This window comes from Mytilus galloprovincialis, chromosome 2 (assembly GCF_965363235.1).
Source record: "Mytilus galloprovincialis chromosome 2, xbMytGall1.hap1.1, whole genome shotgun sequence".
Taxonomy (NCBI): Eukaryota; Metazoa; Mollusca; class Bivalvia; order Mytilida; family Mytilidae; genus Mytilus; species Mytilus galloprovincialis.
In genome coordinates this window covers 51,774,138-51,800,473 of record NC_134839.1, presented here as the reverse complement: position 1 = coordinate 51,800,473, position 26,336 = coordinate 51,774,138, and the positions used below count along the sequence as shown (strand labels likewise).

The window sequence follows — 26,336 nt, the reverse complement described above, 5'->3', positions numbered from 1 at the left end:
AAGTTTATATTTATTATTTTATTAAAATAAAAATATCAACATTGAAAAGGGAAACAAAAGGGCCATTAGGAATAACAATGAAATTGACTGATCCGATCCACAAATATCATTCGTATATGGGTAAAACAATGATTTATAAATATATTTATTCTATGACATGAAACCAAAAGATCTACTACACATCACCACCTATGTTATGATTTGATACTGTTATATGTTGGTTTATATTATATATATGCTTGATGTTTTGTCTATGTTTACAACTACATGTATGTTCCTCTGAGTTATTGCCTGTACGCAAATGTTTGAATAAATAAATCCTGCAAGCTGTATGGTGAATGCTGTAGGTAAAATATATTTATTATTTTTTTTTTATTTTCGCTTTTTCCAAAATTCCAAATTTCTGTGAGTTTTATTTATTTATTCCTTTGTTTATCTATTCATATTTATGGATCATTCTATATTGATAATGTATTAGTTGGATATACTATAATTTATAAAGGTATATATTACAGTTAAATAAACCGACAGGTACTAATCAAAATAATTATATGCTATTAACGGTTAACGAGGCCGGGATAATGGACCGGTATTCGATGTATCCACTAACAAATGTCAAACTAAAGAATGATAACTTCTTAAAAAAAAACCAAAAAACAACAAAAAAAAAAACAAAAAAAAACATTGTCGGTGTACAATTGTAGGTGCCTGTTTGATTATGTATTATGTTGATATTAAGACAAAATACGTAGAGTAGTGTCTTAAATATTAAATGTATTTATATGAGCCTGCAAACAGGGTAAATGTGAGATTTTTTTACTGAAATCGATGAAAAACCAACAAAAAACAAGGGCAAATTATAAGGGTGTTAAAATATATATATATATATAACTCGTCTAAACATTAACCCAACAATGTTAGATCTGTAAATTTGCTTTCGCAAATTTTTTGTTCTTCCCTCGCCGGGATTCGAACCCATATATAAAATAAAAGCTATAACACAAATTCCCATACGTTTCGGCCATTACGGCCTTCTTCATTGGAATAAATTACAACATTGAAACAACAATTACATCGCTTGGATACATTACGTTATAATAACTTCTATGACGTTCATTTGCCGCGTTTTTCGCTTTTTTAATATAAATATTTTATTATCGTTCGTACATTGTGTTGAGTCCTTCAGGTTGTTAAGTTTTTGTTTTTTTTTTATCCAAAAGGCTTCTTTAGTTTTTCTATTAATTTCTGTCCCAAATACTCTGTCTATAGCGGTAACTTTTCAATTTGCATATAATTACATGCAACGAATCTAATTTGGAATAAGTATTTTTGATAAATGTGTTCATTGTCTTCTCTTCAAAATATATTAAAGTTTATAATAATAAAATTACTTCCACGTCAAACTGCTCAGTCTTAAAAGACCATGTTTTGTGCTCGACCAGTCAGGTAGAGCCCATATTTTACTTGATAAGACTCGACAGTACTTAAAGACCAAACAACTTATTGTTTATGCGCATTAGCTTTCTCACCTTGATTGTGACATGAAAGCTCCATCACGTTGTATCAAGCTCGGCAACAAGCGGCAGATAAGAAAGAACTTCGTTTTTTGTGCGTATCCCACGGATTTCAATTATGAAGTAAGCGTGAAAATACATAAAGTAAACAAAATTGAGAAACAGCCGCCATAAATCAAACAAAAGTTAACGCAGAAGACTAACGCTTCGAATTTGAACTTTCATGATATGAACAGTTGAGCTACTAACAAAACTAGTTCTTACTTGTAGTTTCGATTTACGGGCACTAATTTAAACTTTTAAAACAACTTATTCCTGTAAAACATTTAACGACCTTGTAATGAAGTTCAATTTTATATATACAGCTTAATTGCCAAAATCTTTAAAAAAAAAAAAAAAAAAAAAAAAGATGCAGTGTATTATGCCATTAACGATGACAAGGGAACACATTTTGTCTGTATTTATATTGTATGTTTCTCTGTAAACTTGTATCTAGTTTTTAGAGAATAAAGTATCTAAAGTATCTAAAGTCAAGATTTCACGTGCTCTCGCAGTGTATCTTACTAAATTAATTCTTTATCTTATGTATAAAGCAATCATTTTTAGGAATCGATATTGGAATATAATCACTTTAATTTATGATGCTACAATGATTGGAGAGATTGAAAACAAATTTCGATACGTTGGCATTTCTTATTTAAAATTTGAAGATGACCATCTGAAATTAGTCCGAACTCAAAATCCTAGCTTTCTTTTTACCTTAAATGATTAAATGCTGAAATTTGTCAGAAATATGCTAAACAACATAACAGCCTGTGATTCAGTAATATCAATATACAACTGAGATAGCTGTAAAGTTTGAAGAAAATCCAAGTTTATTAGAAAAAGAAATAAACAAATTAAAAGGTGAATATCAAAATTCAGTCCGAACTAAAACAATAACTATCAATTAAATTCCTTTTATTTTACAGCAATTGAGCAAAGTACCAAACAAAGCAACATTCTCTAAGATCAATATATGACTGAGATAGCTGTCTAGTTTGATGAAAATCCAAGTTGAGTTGAAAAATTTACAAAAATTCTAAGGATTACTATTTAAATTTAGTTTAAAATTCTATTTTTTAACCTAGATTGATCAAATCCTTAAAGTTGACAACAATACACCAAACTACATATCAATCTGGAATTCAATTAATAAGCAAACTATATGACTGAGGTAGCTGTATGATTTTATGAAATCTAAGTTGATTAGAAAAAGTTATAGAACTAATTAAAGAATGAAAAAATTTCCGGTATGAAAAATATCTACCAGTGATTTCTTCAAAGGAATTTCAAGAAAGATAGTGCTTTCAAATAAAGTCACAAAAACTATAAGCAGACTTGGGGTAATTGTAATTGTAATCGTTAATCAGCTGTAATTGATTAAAATTTTTCAAGTAATCATTGTAATCATTAATCAGCCAAAAATCTGCTTACATGTAATTTAATTTAATCAATTACTTTTCAAAATACCCTGTAATCATGATTACTTTTTGATTACATTCTGATTACAATGAAAAAATCTTAAACTGTGATATGGTCAATAAATGAATCTTTGTGTTATTCTTATTAAATAAATATTCAACACGTTGAGATGGTTTGGTTTACTTTATATTAGCATGTTAATTGATTTGTATGCTTCAGTTAGAAATAAAGTCTTACAGTATTGAAAAGTCACTGTCAGCCTAAGAATAGACATATAGTACAAGTATATGTTTCTGGCCTTAGTAAAAGATATTAAACATATATTCACAATTTAAAGATGTACATATATATTTTGATAATAACTGTTAAATTTAAGTAACACTTTTCTTTATCCCTGAATAATAATCTTTTGTTAATATTGTGATTTTAGTCAACTTTGAATTGACAGGTAGAAAACCAATCAAGGTTTGTTTTTATTGCAATTACCAATTGAGTATAGTTGTTGGACATTATATTTGATAAAAGATTAATCAGACATGTGAAAGTTTATCTAATTAGCACAAACTAAATTAAAAATTGGACAAATATCTTGTTAAAAATAAGCAAATTTTTCTTTGTGTTTTGACAGGACATCTAATATGCATGATTTTTAGTACTTGTATATTGTTTACAACTTGATTAAACAATTCTATTAAAATTTTACATAGTTTTAACTGGTAACTTTATTTCATCCATATTTTAACTTCCATAAACTGCATCTTGAAATACATATAAAGTCTGGAAGAGGTAAGAAGACATACAGCAAACTTTTTATAAAGCTATATTCAATTGAAGTCAAAATAATTCACAGATCAATGATGATAAAGTGTAATGGGTCATAACCATTGACACAATGTTCATGTATGTATGTAGTAAACTTTTGTGGTTTATTAAATAGACGAAGTTTGAAGTTATCATTTTATAATATATATCAACAAAAATGATATACATGTAGTTATATTAAACGTTTATTCATTCACATCATTCAAAATGTTTTTTTTTTAAATTCATTGTAATCAGATGTAATCATGATTACTTTGCCAATGTAATCATTAATTTAATCAGATACTTTCAGAAATGATGTAATCATTAATTTAATTTAATCGTACAAATGACAAAGTAATTGTAATTTAATCAATTCCATTGAAAGTAATCGGACCCATCTCTGACTATAAGTCACCGACCTTTTTACCTATCAACTAAACCCTTTTACTTGACAGCATGAACCAAGCTACCAAGTAACATGGAATTTTGTAAGATCAATATAATTATAATTGAGTTAAATGGGGAGATTTAGACAAGTCAAGACTAAATTTGAAGGTCAAGACTGGTCGGGACATGTCCAGATTGGTCGATCCTTTGTCGAGACCATTTCAGACTACACCAAGATTATCAAACACTAAATCAGACTTATTAAGTAAAGTCGAAACCAAAGTCAGTTAAGTACAGTTAATGTCGAGTCTTATCAAGTAAAAGCTGTAGTATTAGGTCGAGCACAAAATATGGTCTTTATAGACTCTGAGCAGTGTGTAGTGTTAAGGGTATGATTGTTACTTGATGTTAATGACCAAAGCTAACCTTTTATTTGTTTATATTCTTTTCTTGTTCGGATTTGATATTCATACCATACCTCTTTTTCAATCACAAGGCATACATTATATTTGATGTTGAACTTGTAAAAAATGGAAATTACCTGAATCGGAAATCCATTCCTTTTTCTGTAAATCTATTTTGCATTTTCTTACTTCAATATTAATTCCATTCGTACTGTTTACACCGTTTATATCTTTTTTCATCAATCGCCTTAATAAACAAGTTTTTCCGACCCCACTTTCACCGACAATCATAACTCTTACGTAATACCGTACGGCGGTACCGGTACTGGCTGCTTTCAAAAACATATCTCTGTCATGAACAGACATTTCCTTTATTACAGTTGGCATTTCTGTAAAAAAAAATGTAATTATACCTTAGCATTCTTGATAATGTGAAAACATCGTGAGTATACATTTTATTTCTGGGTACCTTAAAAACAGGTTTTCTACAGCTACATGCAAATTTCGTTAACCGCAGACTAAATTGTGCCAATTTACGGACCGTAGACCAATAAATAGACCAGTGCTGACTCGTAGGCATCGTCAAGCTCAACATCAATGGTCACGTGGTCATAACAATTGGACGTTGAGACAGTGGTCTCACAAATGAAAATTCCTCCTACATCATATTGATGGGCGCATGCACATATGACGTCCTCCTAATACAGCATACAGAAAACAACACATTCTTGGAACTACAGCGTTTGGTGGTGGGGGTTTGACAGTTTGGGGAATTTTTTTTACTGCAATATTGACCTTTATATTCTGGCTGGGACCATGACGAGTCAAAAATATCGCAATAAAATCATTCGGGACATCGGTGTGCCACATTTTGACAATCACAATTTGCAACTGGACCAATATTCATGGACGATAATGTGAGGCCACACAGAACACGTATTGTTTCAGATTATTTACACTAGGAGGCAATCGAAACTTCTCCTTGGCCGACCATGTCATCGGATATGAATCCCAATGATCATGTATGGGATTATATTGGTCGAACAATCATCGACATGGTTCATGTTTGTCAGAATTTGGAAGAATAAGGAGCAGCCTTGATTGAAGCATGGCAAAGAATTCCTGTTAGAATATTAATTCAAAGCATAAGTCTGGATGAACTTTTCACGACGCGTGGAGGATAACCTAGCAGCTGACCTAAATTGTTCTTAAATGTACTAGTATTCACAAATTGTCACTCTCGAGTTTTGAAAAGAATTTTAATAAGTGTAAATGCAGAGCACATTTTTCAAAAACTTTAGTATAAGTTAAAACTTTATCTTGTTTTTTATTTTACCATTTTACAACCATTGGCCTAAAATGAAATAGTCAAAAATTCAATTATGAAACAATCCAAGATTTCACTTTTCAATTAACATTCTATATGTTATCTTATAAAACACAAATTCAGTTCATTATACAGATATTTCGATTAGTTATGAATTCAGTGAAACACGATTCTGTTAAACGATCACGTGTTGCTTAACTTTTGGCGAGGTGTATATATAGCGGAAAGTAAGATTCGTGGATAGGTTAGTAAAGTAACTGTTTTCTTCTTACGACATTTCTGTTTAATGTTAGCCTTACAAAATTTAAATGTAAAAGAGTAGCACATTTTTTCACCATTGAAATGACGATTGTTTGTTAAAAAAAAGGTCCTCAAAACGTTACAATTTTATTGTCAATCAAGAAATAAAGCAATGTGATAATTTCAGTTGCAGAGATTTTTTTCGTTTGAATTAGAGTGGTTTTCACGAAGTATATTTATCACTCCCAAACACAGATGCTTGTCACCACGTTGTCAATTTATATTTATGAACCAAAGCATGATGAACTCTTTCAATTTTCTTTGTAGTTGTGAATGTGTAATACTTGTGTAAACTGATAGTCTTAGATTGTATATATGTTAGCGGCAATAAGTGAAATTGGGCATTAAGCTTAAATCCTAGACAATAAGATAACGCCTAGGCGTTAAGTTATTGCCTGGAATTTTCAGGCATTAAGCTTATTTCCTGAAATCGGATGATGATTATTCATCCTATTGCCGAACATAATTTTAGGTAATAAGTAACTCGAACTTATGTATATTTGGTGCTTTATTCTTGCTATAAAGTCGTTTCTTAATTATATTTCTAATATTACATATATAAATATACATTCATTTGACAGATCTTCAAATTAAGTAAGTTTATTCAGTAATTTTAGCAGCTAAAAAATAACAATTACCTCATACTTTTTTAATGTTTTTATGGTATTACAAAATATTAAAAAGATTTGAAAAAAGTGATTGCATCCAATTAAAAAGGGGGAGATTCTATAGAATAATTAAAATATTTATCTGAAAATTTGTACACTTTACTAGTCGAGCTGGTTTGAACTGGTCAAAAGAAGACGAAATTAAATATTTTTTTGCTCACCCCATTTTCCAATTTTTCTTATTGGATAAGTTAAATTTCTTTGTTAACAGTCCCACAACTTGTGATAACAAAATTATTTTAACCCAAATTTCTATCGCATTTTCATATTTTTAAGTTATTGTTTGATGCATATGACATATTTAATAAGTGATTTGATTTCTTGTCGCTTGTGGACAGTTGTCTCATTGGCAATTATACCACATCTTCTTTTATATTTAGGATGAAACTGAGGTCTGTAGTTCTGCATCGGTAAATCTAGATTTTTACTTTAGCTCATATTCAAACGTATGTTAATTGCAGTAATAAAATGAAATAGTTGAATTACTCAGTATTTATATGAAAGATACACGAGATTTGCCTTCAAACTTTTAAGTATGAAATTGTGACACTTCGAATCAGCGTTCTCAAAGCATAACATTATTTTACCGATTATATATTTAACTTTAATTATTTACAATTAGTTTGTTCAATTCTAATATAAAACGCAATTATATTTTTTGACTTATGTTTTGTGTAAAAGAGTTTAAATATACAATTATAATATCCTAATTATTTATACCCTTTAATTTAAAACTAATAATTATTTTCTTATAATTAATCGGTTTTTAAATTATAGTTATTGGTTAAATTTGAAACAATATTTCAATGTTTGCATCTGCTATTTTCTTTTACGCCAATATTTAGGACAGCGGATAGGACATCCAAGTTAAGATAATCCTCAGATAGCTTGATGTGCATGTTGAGACATGTCTTAGTTTGGTTCTCACTTTATCATAATTTCTGTCATAAGAATATCTTATAGGACCGATCTTAGGCCAGTTTCGATAAACAGGCCCCAGTTCTCATAATGTTATTATGAAACAAATATAATTTTATTCAAATGAATAAATGTGTTTTATTTACTCGCATTTATAGTTTAGGCATTATTCTGAATGCCTGCACACAGTTGTCAGGATTTCATCTTAAATTCTAGGATTTAAGACTAATGCCTAACATCATTTAGCTAATAGACTTAAAGCTTTATGCCTTATTTCACTTATTGACGCTAACACATATACTCTAAATATCTTCGATAACTGATAAAATTGATGATGAAATTAAGAAAAGGGTTTCGTGGGGAATTCGGAAGAACCAGCATTATAACGTTATATTTAGTAATGTAATACTTATGTAGAAGGTCTCCAGTACAGTGAATGGAGATTTTCATCTTTGTCATGAGTTCAAAATAAACAAAGATCAGTCCAGAGGATCCTGGATTTTGTCCTTGTGTCATAACGGTATATGTTGACTTTCCTAGTGTTAATACTTGATTAGTTTATTAATCAGTTCATGTAATGTGATTTACATACAAAAACAATTTTTGGGACATTATCAGCGGGGACAACAACATATGTGTGATAAACATAAGACAGGTGTTTTGAAAAAAAAAATTAATCCTTAGAAATTGATGTTGTATTGATATTCATTGATAAACCAATTTTTTAAATTTTAATTTGTATCAACGATATAGTATCCTTTTATATCTGACTATGTGGTATGGTCTTTGCTCATTATTGAAGGCCTTACGACGACATATAATTGTTAATATTTCATTGGCAAGCAATCTCCCTTTTTTATATTCAGTCTATTCTAATAGAGTATCAACGTCTTCTTTTTCGCGTTCAATTTTTTGTCTGGCTTAATCTCTGACTTAATCTATCAGAATTTTGAGGATCAGTTTACAAATAATGGATTGAGGCTAACGATATTTTAGGCATTTCAGGGAAAGGTGTTTTTGACGATGTTAAGGTTGTTACCAGTATTAACACGGAAAGTCGGATTTTAATATGAAAAAGAAACAAGCTTAGTTGCAATCAGGAGACTGAGATGTTACGTGTTTGTAAGTGAACGTGTAAGTATGGTACAGATGTAAGTAATTATAGGTATAGATGATCTTTAAATGAGGAAGGTGTTTTGGAATTATCTGAGTCTATAATTTAACTGTGTAACATAATAAAATAGTTACATCAGTTGAAAAGTGTCCAGCACATCAGCACAACAAAAAGCACAACAAATAACAAACACAAATCCTAAGACAGAAAGTACAGATTGAAAACATTGCATTTGTTTCTGTTATGAAGTATATCATTGCAAATGTTATAGGATTAAACGCCTTTTTAAAGGAATTTATTGGTGTATAAACTCGTCCAATTCACCCACAAACATATGATATGTTTATGAGTGACTTGGTCCAGTTTATACACCAATAAATTCCTTTAAAAAGGCGTTTAATCCTTATAATTATTTAAAATTGGAGATAAGGAATTTATATTTCCACAAACGTAACTTTATCACACATAAAATATTTATTTGACTCGTCGAATAGACCTGACGCATGAATATGTTTGTTGGTAAACGCAAAAAATATGTACTCTATGAAATTTGATTTCTGATAATATATAAACTACAAAAACTGTTATTATCATTCAAACAAATGTTTATTATCTAATTTAAAGTGAAAAATAACGTCGAACACGGTATTGTTTTATGATCGACGCCATCTTGTTTACATTGGTTACGGAAAGAAGTTCGGTCAACGTCGTCTGTCGAAAAATAAACAACGTTAAGAACAACTACTGGAAGTCCTCTCGATCAATCATATTAACTTTTTTTTCTCATATGCAAATCATATAAGAATTTTTGAGTTGTAAATTCAATTGGTAGTAAAACACAACTTTTTCAAACTTTTAAGGACAATGTTAAATGAATTATACAATGAAAACATCAAAGAAGACAATGTCAATTGGCATTAATAAATACTGACAGTTTAGGACACGGACTGTCCACTGCCAGCATTCAATTTCTGAATTATAAAACATTATGAGTATTTTTTGTAACATGATTATTTTATTATCCTTCTAGATAGGAATTTTTATGTTTCTCAGCTAGTTTTTAGGATATCTTTTGAAAGTGTTTGTAGATATTGTACTTAGTCTACTAACTGATTATCAAAAATGAGAAAAAAAAACCTTGTTTTTATTGATTTAGTGCATTCGAAGCACTTTAAATGATATCAATGAACGTAAATAAAAATCATATTACGTATAAATCCATAAGGAGCAATGTAAATAACGTAAATACCCGAAAATAATCAAAAACATCAAAGGTAAACTTTGCCTGCTAATTACAAGTAAACACCCAAGTATATGGTATTGTCCCGGTTATCTAGGTTTTCGCAACATTTCGAATTTTTAACTTGATAGATGAGCATTTGCTATGATAAAGATGGAGGGAAATGCTTTTAAATTTAAACCAAAACCAATACCAATACCAAATAGATTATTATAGTGACATGTGTTTTATAACAATGAACAGTATTCCAATATGCGGTTGTAATTATATTTATCATATACTTATAGAAAATAATGGTATAATTGTACCCCATGATAATACTTATTTGTTCATATATTTATTTATTAAATTTGAAGAAATTTCTGAGCCGTGTGATATGACTTCCGTTTCATTTTAACTGCTTCCGGTTATTATCGCATGCTTTGTTTGCTGTAACGTTATGGCATGACATTTCGACGTTAAAATGTAGCTCAATTGTACGTGTTTTTGTATAAAACATAACAAAGTGGAATAAATAAAGATTTTAACATGGCATTTTTCATACCAGCCCTAGGTCATGATATCAGCCACAGAGCCGACAGGTTCGTGGAATGATTTTGATCCTGGGCTTATATGGTAAATGACATGTTATGTTCTTTTTATCATTTACTTCAACAGAAGACATGCAGACAAAAACTATTTTTAAAACTTTGAAAAAATGCTTCTGTAATATTTTACAATTTTTGATAAGATATTTTCCTGATTCCTTATATTATGTTTGTTTACACAAAGAAACGTACAAGTGAGGTATATTTTTCCGGAATTTGCAGAATAACATCGAAATGTCATCCGATAACGTTACAGCAAAGTATGCGATTATAACCAGAAGCAGTTGATATGAAACGGAAACAGTTGATATGAACCGGAAGCAAAATATATTATTAAAGGTATTTATGTAAAGCACAAATAAATTAATGGTCCCCCAATACTGCCGGGATTGTTGCTACTGTCTTAGCAGGTTTCTTGTTTAGACCGATCAACCAATGGAAAGTCTCCTTTTCGACAACACCTTCGTTTAGAGAGACAAAGAAACTAAATTCACACGAAAAATTTTAATTCGTAGATTTTTCGCTTTCCTCTCCGACCACCCTCCTTTGAAACCAAATCTTTTTATTTAAAGTGCAAATTTGTGTTATGTTGATTTTTTGTCTCGTTTGTAATCATATGAATTAATCAGTAGTTGATAGTATAGCTATTTTTATTTCTATGTTTGTGGGTGATTTTTATGCCCCACCTTCGCTCTAAATATATCAGATGAACCAATCACTATTTACAGTCTAGTCATCTACATGGTTTAACCATATTGGTTACATGAATAATTTTTTTATTTTTATATTTTATTAAATTTGTTTTTGATATCATTTTGTAAATGTGTTCTCTTGCTTGATATTGGCATTTTATATTAAATGCTCATTTTCGACATACAATTGTGTTGGGTTTTAGTTAGAGCGAACAAGCTCCTGTATGCCTCTCTGTACACGTATATCGTTGTTGTAACCGTGTTACATTGGCGGGATCATAAAAATCATTAAGAAATGGAAAACAAATATTACAACAGCATTTTTTTTAAAGTTTAAAAAATAGTTCTTCTCTGCACGTCTTCTGTTTAAGGTAACACAATACAAAGATTTTTTCACTCCCAATCAGACAACTTTAAACTGATGTAATTCGTTTCATTCTTCTTTATGTTTTATGAATGAGGTACGAAAAGAAAGAAGAATGATTAATCTTTCAAATTGTGATAATTTCATTATGACATATTATTATTACATAATTAATAGTTATGTAATTAGTTGCTATATTATGATGTCCACACTTGAATGAATTTAGCGTCTTTGTTCTTCATAGAATCCCAAAATATTTTATAGATTCTTGTACAACACAGCTTGACCTCCTAAAACATCAATAGAACACATTTTATACCAAATTGAATTTAGTGATCTCTTATGAAATGATGTTGCAAACTTCTTTGAAGATTTATTAGAGAATGAAATACAATAGGAAAAATCTGAGACACAGTTGTGGAGGTCAAACTGTGTTGTGTAAGAATCTATAAAATATTTTGAGATGCTATGAATAACAAAGAAGTTTAATTCATTCAAGTGTGGACATCACAATATAGCAACTAATAACATAACAATTAATTATGTAATAATTATGTCATAATGAGATTATCACAATTTGAAAGATTAATCATTCTTCTTTCTTTTGGTACCTCATTTATAAAATTTAAAGAAGGAAGAATGGAATTACATCAGTTTAAAGATGTCTGACTAGGGATGAAAAATCTTTGTATTGTGCTACCTTAAGTATATGATAAATAGAACTTAGCATGTCATCTTTTTTTAATATCAGACCCCTTATCAGCCCATGGTCAAGGTCATCCCTCGAGCCGGTTCTCTCTCGGGATGATATCATGACCAAGGGCTGATAAAGCATCATGCGTATACATCGCCTCTCTGAACCCATCCGCATAAGTTAGCCAAAACAAAACTTAGAAAGCTGGTTCATGAAACTAAATTAAAAGAAAAATTGTAACATCGCACACATACAACACAACTGACTTAAAATTCAAACAAAAGTTAAATCTAATCTGACGTCACACACTTCAAACAAAGATGACATAATGAATAGCTATGTATGTTGGTACTTTAGTAATCTTTATAACTGAACAACGCTTTTTGTTGTGTCTCCGTTACATAGTCTCATCATTTAAAAAAAAAAAAACACCTTTTAGGAAATCACCATATTTATATCAAAATTTCCAAAAAACACGAAACTATATAATCAAGAAAAGTCAAGCATACTTGGTCTACATCATTATGCATGTGTTCCTAAATGAACTTCATATCTTCAGTCATACTAATAAAGTAAAGGTAAAAAAAGTACAATTTCATAAAATATTGCAATTCGAGACAAACAGTCCCTAAATTGCGACAAATACATTATATGGACTTTCCGATTGAATTTTCCTCTGAGTTCATTATTTTTGTGATTTTACTTTTATCCTATTATAATACTAACGTTATTAAAATCAAATTATTACATACAGACATGAATAAAAACATCTAGAAACCTGATTGTTTGCTTATGAATGAAATCAATACAATCAAACTACATTTTGATATTTAAAAATAACTTATGCATGTTATGTATCCGGACCATTAATATGAATGTCACAGTGTTTTTAAAATTGCATATAATTTATTGTTTATTTGACATAATATTCTTTATATGTGTCATCAGCTCAGTAGTAGTGCTTTAGTAATGACATAGTTTATAAAATATATTGTTTTATATTTGTCTTTTAAAAACTGAAAATAAAGAACACCCCCCCCCCCCACAATCAGGCAAAGTTGACCATTGATGGATTGGGTGAATAATTGCAGGTCCTTCTTAGTCATACAGCCATTCGTCTGTGTTGGGTCTACAACATTCTTGCCTTTCAAACATCAGCATTCAGCGTTCCTGATGAAGGTACCCATTTCGTATACAATTTGTAACGAGTTATTTTAATTCTTTATGTATGTATTAATGCATATTTGATACAGTAATCTTGTAGCTTTTGTTTCATACAAATTACAAGTGAAAACAAGTTATATTACCTTTAACGTAAAGAACTGCACCACTATATATACTATTCATTCTGATCTCATATCTTCCTTTATCTGCAAGTGTCGTCTTATAAATGGTTAGTTTTAATTTATCTATTTTAATTCTTGGCGAATGTATCACCTTAATACCATCCTTATACCATACTGCAGGATACGTCTTTTCTGTTTCACATTCAAAACTAATATCTAGGCCTTCCATTATCGTTTCATCCTTTATTGGAAGTTTGAACAAATCTTTAAAAAACAACAACATAGAAACGTATTTATATTGTCACATGCCTCTTCCCAAATGCTCACTTGTACGTATTCTAACGTATCTTTGCAATTGATCACACAATCAAGACGAAAACGTCATCAACACACCCTTGAAAGAAATTCGTCGTTAATTCATAAAATATATGTTGTCATTAATTTCTATAGTATATCGTTACAAAATAACGCTTTATAGTTAATGATATATCATACGTAACCAAAAAAAAAAAGAAACAGCAAACAAACACACAAATATTCAATTGTCGAAAATGTACTATTTAAGGTATCCTCTAAGGTTATTGTGCCTCCGACATATTTTTAGGAAATTTTACAGGCACCTCCATCACGAAACATTGCATGTAGATATAAAAACAGTAATTGTAATACTTTATGACAGAATTCTAACTATTTCTTGACATCTGTCATACGTTGTACACAATATTCAGGGTAATAAAATTGAGAATGGAAATGGGGAATGTGCCACAGAGACAACATCGCGACCATAGAAAAAAACAACAGCAGAAGGTCACTAACAGGTCTTCAATGTAGCGAGAAATTCCCGCACCCGGAGGCGTCCTTCAGCTGGCCCCTAAACAAATATATACTAGTTCAGTGATAATGAACGCCATACTAATTTCCAAATTGTACACAAGAAACTAAAATTAAAATAATAAAAGACTAACAAAGGCCAGAGGCTCCTGACTTGGGACAGGCGCAAAAAAGCTGCGGGGTTAAACATGTTTGTGAGAATTCAACCCTCCCCTATACCTCTAGCCAATGTAGAAAAGTAAACGCATACCAATACGCACATTAAAATTCAGTTCAAGAGAAGTCCGAGTCTGATGTCAGAAGATGTAACCAAAGAAAATAAACAAAATGACAATAATACATAAATAACAACAGACTACTAGCAGTTAACTGACATGTAGCTAATTTATATTGATTCATCACTTTACATTGAAAGTTTTGCATGGTCTAATTGCTTTAAACATTCCATACAATTATAAATATACTTTATTTCCGTAAGCAAATACAGCTATAATATAAATATCCAATAGATAATTAAGTGAGTTACCTTTTACATGTACTGTGATTTCCTTTTTCGCATTTCCAGCCACAATAGTGTATTGACCAGAATCATTCAATTTTGAACTATGAACTGTCAAATGGTGATATCTACCAGAATGTTCAATTGATATATTACCATTTTGCTTGATTTCTATATCATTTTTCAACCATTTTACGTCAACGTCTTCTGAATACACTGAACATTTCAGCTCAAACATCTCCCCTTCAATTACACTATCCAGATTAAATTCAGACGTAAACATTGCTGAAACAGAAAACCACTTCACTTTATCGTAATTATGAATAATAAATGGATATCACAATTTCACAAAAGAACATTAAAAGGATTTTATCAAACATTGGCAACTGTCCTACAATTGAAATTTCTTTTATAGTAAATAGTAAATATGTTAATTCAATGTTAAAAAATCAAAATTGTTGCCACTTGGTGGCAATTGGCGGACCAGGGTGCCATCCGCTATTGCTCGCAATGGCAATTCTAGTTAAATTTGAGATTATTTACCTTGACATGTTGTAAAATTGAATAAATAGTAAATTAATGAATTACGAAATCCAGATTGCAGCTTGATAAAATATATGAAAACACCTTTAGAGATGTTTGTTATACTCTAAAGGTTGCACTTTGTAAATACAGCTGTTTCTCAAAACACGCCTCTTTTGGGGAGTAATTGGATATTCATAGAAAATTGATTTTGTTTACATACTGGTTCCCAGTTATGCTCTCTGTGTTCCATATCGCAGAGACAGAACTTGGGAATGTTACCAGTAAATAAACACGTGCATATTGTTTACATTGAAATCTGTGGTAACCTTTCATTCGAGGTAGGGTTAGTTAAGAAAATTAGTGTAAGTTTAAACTCTGAGAAGTTCAGGGCATATAAACGTTGAAAATATGCCGCACAGCCCTATATTTTGAACTTTGAAAAAAAATGTGGTGCATATGAACTTTCAATTCTAGGATAAGATTTTTTTCAAAACTTCATAGTAAAAGTGGTACAGTTTTAGCCGTAAAAGGAGTTCCTATGGGAAATTGCGTTGTCAATATTTACAGAAATGCAACCTATATAGGGTGAAAAAGGGGAACAATTCAGAATTTAACCAAATTTGCTTTATTTCACAGATTTTAAAGAAATTAACTCAAATAAGAAGTTTTATAAATATTTAATGAAGATTGATAGAATCCTGGGCCTTAAATATGATGACTCAGCATAAATTCACAGTTTACAGTATGCAAAGTTTACTCAAAGTCCTGGATACAAAATTAAATCATAATATTTGCATATTTGTAAGTTAAATTGTTAAGAAGTGCTTATATTTACTCTTCGCAGTCATTGAAACTCATAGATCCTTCCTGAATATTATTTATTGGGTATTTGTGTCCTTTCGATAACCCAAAAGTAAGCCGCAACACCTAAATCTGCTTTTTTGTCACCACGGCATAATAAATACAAGCTAGAAAAACAAAAATATCTCAAGAAAACTAACAATAGTGTGTTCTATCCTGAATATGTACTAAATATTCCAAATTGCTAGAAACAGCAGAATGATTTAGAAAATTTGAGGCCCCAGGGGCAAAAAACATAGAAAATTGCCTACCCCCTGTGTCATAAAACAAATAATTTAACTTGTAAATGCTATGATTTTATGATTTTAAAGTTCTTGATATAGAAAACAATAACTATGCTTGGAAGTTATGCAAAAATCAGATGTTAGCAGTCATCTCTACAACATTTTAAGTGAATTTATATCTCAGACTGGTATCTGCATACATACAACTATTGCAAATATGGCTTTGTTTGAACACTTCTAGTATATATAGTAGCTAAATTGTGTCAGATATATGGTTACAGATGATACTGTTGTGACAAGAATTCTAAATTGACCATTTGAGGCAGAAAATGTGTCCTTCAATTGACAAATAGGCATACAGTAAGATGTGGACTGGAGATAGAGGCTGGATTGGATACTTTATATAATCTTGAATGTTGTAATGATTGACTGCTAAACATTACATTTATGATATTCTGATATGCTTTCAATATGTTATCAAAACAGTTTTTAACAGGTTCTAGGCATTTTTAATCAGAAAATATGCAAATAGGGTAAGCTGGCAATAATTAAAGTTTTGATTTCAAATTCTTTAAAAAATTGAAACAGGGGAGGGGGTATAAAATGTATAGTAAAGAAAAATTTAGAGTATACACAGTGATTTCTTTAAGACTTTAATTCTGATAAATGAGTATTAATGTGAGAAAAACTGATTTTAGAGAGTTTTCTATTTGAATAAACGCCTGTATAGGTTGCACTTTGTAAATACAGCTGTTTCTCAAAACACGCCTCTTTTGGGGAGTAATTGAATATTCATAGACAATTGATTTTGTTTACATACTGGTTCCCAGTTATGCTCTCTGTGTTCCATATCGCAGAGACAGAACTTGGGAATGTTACCAGTAAATAAACACGTGCATATTGTTAACATTGAAATCTGTGGTAACCTTTCATTCGAGGTAGGGGAAGTTAAGAAAATTAGTGTAAGTTTAAACTCTGAGAAGTTCAGGGCATATAAACGTTGAAAATATGCCGCACAGCCCTATATTTTGACCTTTGAAAAAAAATGTGGTGCATATGAACTTTCAATTCTAGGATAAGATTTTTTTCAAAACTTCATAGTAAAAGTGGTACAGTTTTAGCCGTAAAAGGAGTTCCTATGGGAAATTGCATTGTCAATATTTACAGTGATGCAACCTAAAGGCGGCTTACATATCAAGAACCAATACATTCTGATGAATAGAAGAGGTAAAGTTATAATTTGTATCAATTTTTATTAATATTTCTCTCTTTTTAATGCAAATCTCCATAGTAATTTTAAATGGCAATTTTTTTAGTCGTCCTGAAGTAAGATTTTATGGGACTTTTTAGTGTATGTTTGGGGTATAATGCTAACGATTAAAACTTAAAAATCTTCTGTTGCAATTACTGCAATGCTAGGGTCAAATTTATGCTAGATTGACTGGACTATACGTCAAAGTATCTGATACGAAAGGATATGTTTTTTTTAAATTGAACGCTAGATAAGACCAGACCTATGGATATGTCAGCTTGACCAGACCAGACATATATACAAGTCAGACTGACTATACATTTTTCAATTATTTCGTTGATTTTTGTGTCTTGATCCTACAATCTGTAGATTTTTTTTTTTGTACTTTTGCACCTAAGCTTTCTTATATTCCTGACAGCTTTGCCTTTATATCGGTGTTTGTATTTGTAGGATAGCGTTCACCGGCATTTTAAAGATACAGCTTTCATATTTTGTGGGATGTTAACACACATAATAGAAGTGTGCATAGTCTCAGGATTATGAAGTTGCTAAGACAGGGCTATGAATCAATCAAATTAAGGTCATCACTCAAGAAATTTTATGGTCGCCATCATGACCTGATTGGCCATTATGACAAAAGTGTGTCAGATATTATATCTGATATTCTTCCTCAGTCATAATAACCTTCCATCATTACCGAACTGAACAAAGAAATAACACGACGGGTGCCGTATACGGTGCAGGAAATGCTTACCCTTCCGGAGCACCTTATTTTACTCCCGGTTTTCAGTGGAGTTCGTGTTGTTTCTTATTTATAATTGTTGATTTATAAATGTCCTTTGGTTTTGTGAGTCTTTGTTTACTCCTTGGTTTTGATTGTTATTGTCCTTGTTTCTTCAAATATTCTAGAATTGACAAGCAGTAAAACTTAGATTTTTTTTTTGGTACTAGCTGCATAAAGAGATCATGATTTGTCAGGCTATCTCCTTCCACAGTTACATCATCATACATATAGTGTTATGTTTATAATTTCCTATGGTTAGGCGGTGCATCATTTGTCACTCATTTAAAGTTTGTCTTGCATAATTTTGTATTTGCTTTTTGTTATTTTAGTCTTTGTAATATTCCTTTACTGCACAAAGGGGAAAGTCGGTTGTGAATAATTAGACAGTGCAACTAACTTGTCACTTTTTAATGTGATTTTCTATTGTATAGTGGGTTGTTTCGGGTTGGGTTTTTTTTTCGAGAATTTCCATTGTCCATTACAGCCCTCGTAATGCTCGAACTCGGTAATCATTGATTTCAGGTTTACAGATACACAAATTATAACTGTATTTTGTACGCGTAAGTTGTATTTTTCCTTCCTTCATTAGATTTTCACATCTTCGATATTTTGTATATCCCCAGAAGAATGTTTAAAATCAAATTTATATGCTAATTTTCACATATTTATGAGAAGAACTTGCTGACTTGAAATGATTCTAGTGTCTGATGCTTTCTTCCACCTTTCATGATTTGTCAAAAGTACGATGTGTTTATTTTGAACGTTGTTGAGGAGGTTCGAATACGGTGTGTCGTCCTGTATGTAGTACTTGCAATTGGCGTTAAGCAGCAGATTAATTGTTTAATAAATTAACGTTCTATTTCCGTCCCTATATGAATTGGTTCGTCTGTTACTGTTAAAAATACGGTCTTTCAAATTTACCTTTCTACTGCAATCTATATTTTCAGTGTTATACATTTTGCAATATTGTAATTGTTTTATTTTGTCATTTTGGAGACGACCCCGTTATAAAATAACAGCGTTGAAATTTTTCAGCAAAACAAAAAACACATCGCTCTATCAGAGACTATATTTTATTTCTACAGAGAATAGTATTGACACTTAAAAGCTAGGTTCAGCAATTGAAACTTAAAAGTCGTTCCATATTATACAAATCTCATGACTGATTTTATAGAGGCATAAGCTATCAACTTAAATACTTCATGTTCAACGATTTGACGTAAATTCTCATATTTGATTTATGACACACTGAGACGTTATCTATACTATAAAAAGTAAAAACAAAAACAAAACAATTCACAATGTATGTACTTGATATTTTGTATCGGCAATTTGTGTGTATTTAATCATCTAATAAACCATCTAGTTAACCTCTAAAAAACAGCCGACGGTAAAGCACTAGATTTTAAACATAAGTACAGACATAAATATTTAGTGAACACTTATATTGGATTTCTCTATGTCTGTTTAATTTCATATTATAGGTTAAAGAATATGTAAATTATTCTTTTCACCTGTATATGAATGAATTAGTCGAATCAGTCAAGCAAATGTTTTACCCTTGTATCCCTACCTGAACACGACTAGTTCATACGTAACGAATCTCCAGCCATTAGGGGTTAAATGCGTGGTCACAGGAATCGGATGTAAATATTTCATTAGGGATGTTTCTTAGCTTATGTTGACCAAATTGAACCAAATTGGCTGCTAAAAAGTTGATTATGACATAAGATATAGGAAGATGTGGTATGAGTGCAAATGAGACAACTCTCCATCCAAGTTCATTAACACTTTATAAAAATAAACAATTATAGGTCAAGATAGGCCTTAAACGAGGATTCTTGGCTCACACCGAACAGCAAGCTATAGGTTGCACTTTGTAAATCACGTGTGATTTGCAAGTCACGCCTCTTTTGGGGAGAAATTGAATTCGTATTAAATACTGCTACTGTTTACATAGTTGTTGCCATGGATGCAAAGTTAAATATAATATTCTCCTCAAAACTTCCTGAATGAAGAGTGACTGCATATGCAATTTAAGCAGTTCCTATGGAAAATTGCATTACTGGTTTTACACAAGTACAACATATAAAGGGCCCCCGTAAATCACTGTAAATCCATTCAAACGGGGAAACTTTCGTTAAGGATTGAATAAATACATTTCTTTTCTATTTTGTTTTATTTTCGTAGCTCATGCCTCGTTAATAGGGGCAAATCTTTGAGAGAAATAAATCAGCCAGGATTCTGAAAACTAAGTACAATATAATTGAGAGGGTCACCTTGGAAAAACAAATCAAATAGCTAGAAATTAGTAGTGGTTTTGCTAATTAATATTCATAATATGTAAATGAGAATTGTACCACGTGATAGTAGTTTGAACTGGACTGGCTTGATGGGCTTGATATCATTAAAATCTTTAAAACACGGATATTATAAGTTGCCCGTCACAGAGTCCTTATTTACAATCACTTTGATATTTCCGTAAAGTTGTCAGGCGGTCAAAATCAAAACATTGAACGCGAATTTAGTGAATTTTCCGTGCTTTCGTGAGTTTATTCTTCTTGAAATAGTGACATTTTAATTTTACGTGGGAACCTAAAGTTCAACGACTACACATACAAGGTTTGGACTTACTTATTCTTTGGAAATTCAAGTTTCAAATTTCACCCCGGCAACCTGTTTTTGTAAAGACATAGTAAGCCAATTTTCAACACGAAGTTTGCAAATTTGACGTTTCAGCCATTTTAGCCTGTATTTTACACTGCAATGTTAAAGGCCTCTCGCTTCGATTTTTAAAATATCTCAGGAACCTGTATTTTTGCAACAACAGTCATTATGTTTCTTTTAAATGGTGTATATTGTTGTGTATATTCATTTTCTGCCCCGGCAACCTGTCTATCACTTAAATTAAATTTAAAACAGATATTTTTTCAAAATTCCCTATCATTTTAATGTAATTTCCGTGACCCGTATCCGATTTCTTTAGTATAATATTCAAATAAGCAAAGTGGCGTTGATTTCTGGATATGAATAGAAAAGAAAAGACATCAGTTAAATATGACATACATGTGTGTTGTAAATTATCGTTTACTTCAGACTAGTTTAGTTTAAACAATTTTTATTGTTAAAAATGACAAATGGATTAGACACGTCAAGTTTTACAACTTAGTAACGACTTCTTCAGACTAGCGAACACTATGTTAACCTACATAAGTAAATGCCGGTACCAACTGAGGAATATGACAGTTGTTATCGATTCGTTTGATGTGTTGGAGCTTTTGATTTTGCATTTAATTTTGGAATTTCCGCTTTGATTTTTCTCAGAGTTCGGTATTTTTTCTTATTGTACTGTTTAGATAAATAAAAAAATAAAAAAATCGTCTTTGTTAAAACTATCAAAAAACTTGCAAACAATCAATAATACTTTAAACAAGATAGTTTCCCATGCCTGGCTTTAACTTTGTCAAAAATTTGAACATTTAAGTAATATTGGTATCAGCTGGAAGCTCACAGAATTCGTAACACTGTAGAAACCCCTGTTGGAAGTTTATCTATTGTTAAAACTTTAGTTGTATAGTACTAATTTTATGAAACAAGACTGATAGGAAATATTTGCTATTTTGCGAAGAACAAACGTACTAGTCCTGTTTTTTTTATTACGAAACTTCCAATCACCAATCCATTCTAATATGAAATTTAAGACTTCGTTAATTTTTTAGATTTTTTTTAGTAAGGATTATTTTAATGTAGTCATAAAATAATGGCCACTTTACTAGAATTATAGCAAAATAGCTATGAATGCTTTAGAATAAAGAAAAATGATTGATTGGTTGTATTTTCTTACATTAGTAGACAGCAGAATTTCATTTAAGAGAGTGTTCACTAATAAACATAGAAACATGGAGTTAACATACATATTAAAAAGAAGAAGTGGTATGATTGCCAATGAGACATCTCTCCACAAGAGACCAAAATGACAAAAATTAACAACTTAAGGTTACTGTACGGACTTCAACAATGAGCAAAGTCCATACCGCATAGTCAGCTATAAACGGCCCCGAAATGACAATGTAAAACAATTCAAACGAGAAAACTAACGGTCTTATTTACATAAAAAAAAAATGAACGAAAAACAAATATGTAACACATAAACATACGATAATGTACGACATGTGTTACCTGATTGATTGTTTGTCTCAGTTGCAAGCACTCGGTATATCCTTTTTTGCAAATAGTTCAATTGGTGTCTAATTTGTGTAATGATTGTTTTGTGAAAACTATTAGATATGTTCTAGATTGTTCCAATATTTTTTTAATAAAGACAGATTGACATTATACAGTAACTGAAAAGGAAAACATCTATACTTGTTTATCGTTGAGTGCAATGACTCTAGCATTATTATCTAATAACCTTCATGCTTACAATAAAAGATAAGTTTATATTAAAAATGATATCATAAAACGCTTATCTTCTACATTATACACTTTGTAGTTCAGTGTTTTGTGCAATATAGTAGGAATAGGAACTTACCTTGTACAAACAACTTGGTTGTATTGGTTTTGAAGGTGTTTACTTGTGCGAAATAATTTCCCTCGTCGTCCTGTTTAACGCTATGGATTGTTAACGAAAATGACACACCATCATTGTGTCGGACTATGTTTTCTGGTTTTTCAACAATACTTTCATTTTTGTAAAAATTTAGTTTTTCTATACGATAAAGAATTCCATCTGCTGGGAGCCTATATACTAACACGACTTGTTCTCCCTCGACTGCTATGATTTCTTCAGGTGGACCTATACATGTTACAGCTGCAATAGAAAACCAACACTTTTTTTATCGAATGTTTACTCGTGTAGACTTAAGGTGAATGCTTTTTTAGGGATATTGTTTCAATCAACAAAAGTAATGGTCATATACAAAGTTGCTTTTTTATCGTTTACCTCACTTTAAAAACACAACAATAAAACAATAAATTGACAATATTGCTGTAAACGTCAGTCACAAAAAAACAATGAAGAGAACGTATAATTTTACCAGTTGAAAAAGTAGCAACATAAAGTATGTCAAACTACTCCAACTCAACTAAAATACAGACAGAGTCTTCAGTTGAATTAAGTCCTAGACAAACTTACAATTAGTATAAACTCACAAAAATACTGAATTCCGAGGAAAATTTAAAACGAAAAGTCCCTTATCAAATGGCAAAATCAAATGATAAAACACATGAAACGAATGGACAATAACTGCAATATTCCTGACTTGGTACAGGCATTTTCAAATGTAGAAAAATGGTGGATTGAACCTGGTTTTATTGCGCTAAACCTCTCACTTATAAGACAGTCGCATCAAATTCCATAATATTTACAACGATGCTTGAACAAAACAGACATAAAAGATGAAATTGCCAAAATAGGGTCACAGTAGTCATCACCGTGTCACCATCTCAATCAGAACAAAAACCAACAAAGATTTAAAAAAAAGCATATATCAAAATTAACAACCACGTTCATTGTTTACTTATCTTTGTATTTAAATCAACCCCTTAAAGTATTGAAATGTGACTAAAGGGCTAAGTTCATATCAACTCTGGTGTAGAATCGCATGTATGACGTTAGAATGTAAACGTGATATGTGTTAAGTAAGAGAGTTGAGAGTTACTGGTAGAATTTGAATAGCTTTATAGAGCTTCGAATACTAACGCTGTAAGAGTAAATAAACAAATACTCGTTATGCAGTAATGCCTTAAAGGGGCACTAACGGTAAAATTCATGTTCACCGATTCGACTCTAATTCTCATATTAGATTAATAACAATGTAAACTATTTATCCAAATAAGAAAAAGTCTAAAATAAACAATTTACAGGGCATTGGCTCGATGATATGTATGTATGTAAGTCTAAAGCCATATAATTAACTATCGAGATGACATCGAAAACAACCAACGGTCACATAACACGATATCAACATAAAAATAAAATATATATAGATATATGGACAACGTTCAAATGGATTTATCTATGTCTGTTTGATTTCAATTGTAAGGTAAAAAAAGGAAATAATTCATCATCGATGTTTCCTATCTTATTTCGACAAAAGATGGACCATACTGGCTGCTAATGGCGTATTATTAAACTTTCATTAATGATAAAAAAAAATCATAATTTTATCTTTTTATGTATCTTGAAGCGAGTGCCCATTAAATATAAAAGAGCTGACATACATGTACAAACTGTCAACTGAGGATATTTTAGGCGAAATGGCAAAATTATAGTATGCATGCTTCAGGTTTACTCAAATCAGAAGATGGGAATTGTAAAAATAACTATAAAGAGTTTTCCCAAAAACTTTTTTTCTAATTTCTTTAAATTCAGAAACATATTTGCACCGTGGAACAAATCAAATTTAAATTTAAATTCATTACCGGCTTAAAAACAGTCGAAATTTTACATTGTTAGTTTCAAACAAGGAGATGTGGTAATATTTTCGATGATTGAGAAAGGCATATATGCATAACATACTTACGTAGAATGGTCAATGAAGTATATTCACTTCTAACACAATGGCACTCTGCATAATATACTCCTTCATTCTCAGGTTTTACATTTAAAATAAGGAACGTTTTAGCAGATTTGATAAGAGTGCCATCTTTGTAGATTTTAACACCAGATAGTTGATGAGATGTTTCATAGTTTAACGCGAATGGGCCTCCTTCGAATAATGTAATTGTCTCTGCGTTTTCATTAGTAAAGTGCACTGTAAAAAAGATAATTTTTAGGATTACTGCATTATAGCGTTTGTCATCAATTGAATAAGGTATTTTCATCTCAATCTCACTGAGCTTACACTATTTCTTTTCTGGTATTTTTATGTCACAAACCAGTCTGTTTTGCATAGCCATGCAATTATTTTTTTTACCAAGCTTTTTATACAATTTTATAATCATACATCAGATATATACCTCCAATAAAGTTTTTAATATTTTGTTCGTTTTACTAAATGTTTAACGTTTAAGCATTACATTCATTCAACATGTGTAACCATTTATTACCCAATGTTTGTATCTCAAAAGCAATCATACGGATCTTTCAAATTTTACATAATTGATCAATGTATATTCATAGCACAACAATTCTTCTCTTATAGATGGCATTTAGAGTATATGTGTTAAATTATGCTCACACCCATTCTAAACTACGATTAACGGCTCGATTGTACTGAACCAGATACGATAATCAATTGCAAATTAGTGATGCTCGAGACAAACTATTTGAAAACCCAAAATATCAATCTAAATTAAATCTTTGAAAGATCTGATATAACCGATACGGAAAAAAGTTAAACGGAACCTGGCCAATGAATCAGCGGTATTAAAGATCGTGCTATTTTCTAATAACAGTAATTTTTGAAGAATTTATCGATGTTTTTTTTCTAAGATTAAATGAAAATTTTCAACAAGAAAACATGAAAAATCTTTAATCATGGACCATCGCGGTGTGTGAAAGTTATAGAGACGACGGAATTAAGGGTTGCTTTTTTTTGTTTTTGCCAACAAGCGACTTAGTTTCGTATTAGTTGAAGGCCGTGCAGTTAACTCT

At 30.8% G+C, this 26,336-nt stretch overlaps 1 protein-coding gene across 1 annotated transcript in view; it reads right to left on the bottom strand.

Annotated features, from left to right (window-relative positions):
- Window positions 1-25,484, bottom strand: part of LOC143063807 (uncharacterized) — a 92,962-nt gene extending 67,478 nt beyond the window's left edge. Inside the window, exons 1-5 of the mRNA XM_076236185.1 lie at window positions 25,264-25,484; window positions 23,271-23,549; window positions 15,121-15,378; window positions 13,785-14,027; window positions 4,711-4,962 (exon numbers count right to left, since the gene is read on the bottom strand). Coding sequence (XP_076092300.1) covers window positions 4,711-4,962; window positions 13,785-14,027; window positions 15,121-15,376 — 751 coding nt within the window. The 5' untranslated portion in view covers window positions 15,377-15,378; window positions 23,271-23,549; window positions 25,264-25,484. The remainder of the gene's footprint in view (window positions 1-4,710; window positions 4,963-13,784; window positions 14,028-15,120; window positions 15,379-23,270; window positions 23,550-25,263) is intronic.
- Between the last annotated feature and the right edge of the window lie 852 nt (window positions 25,485-26,336).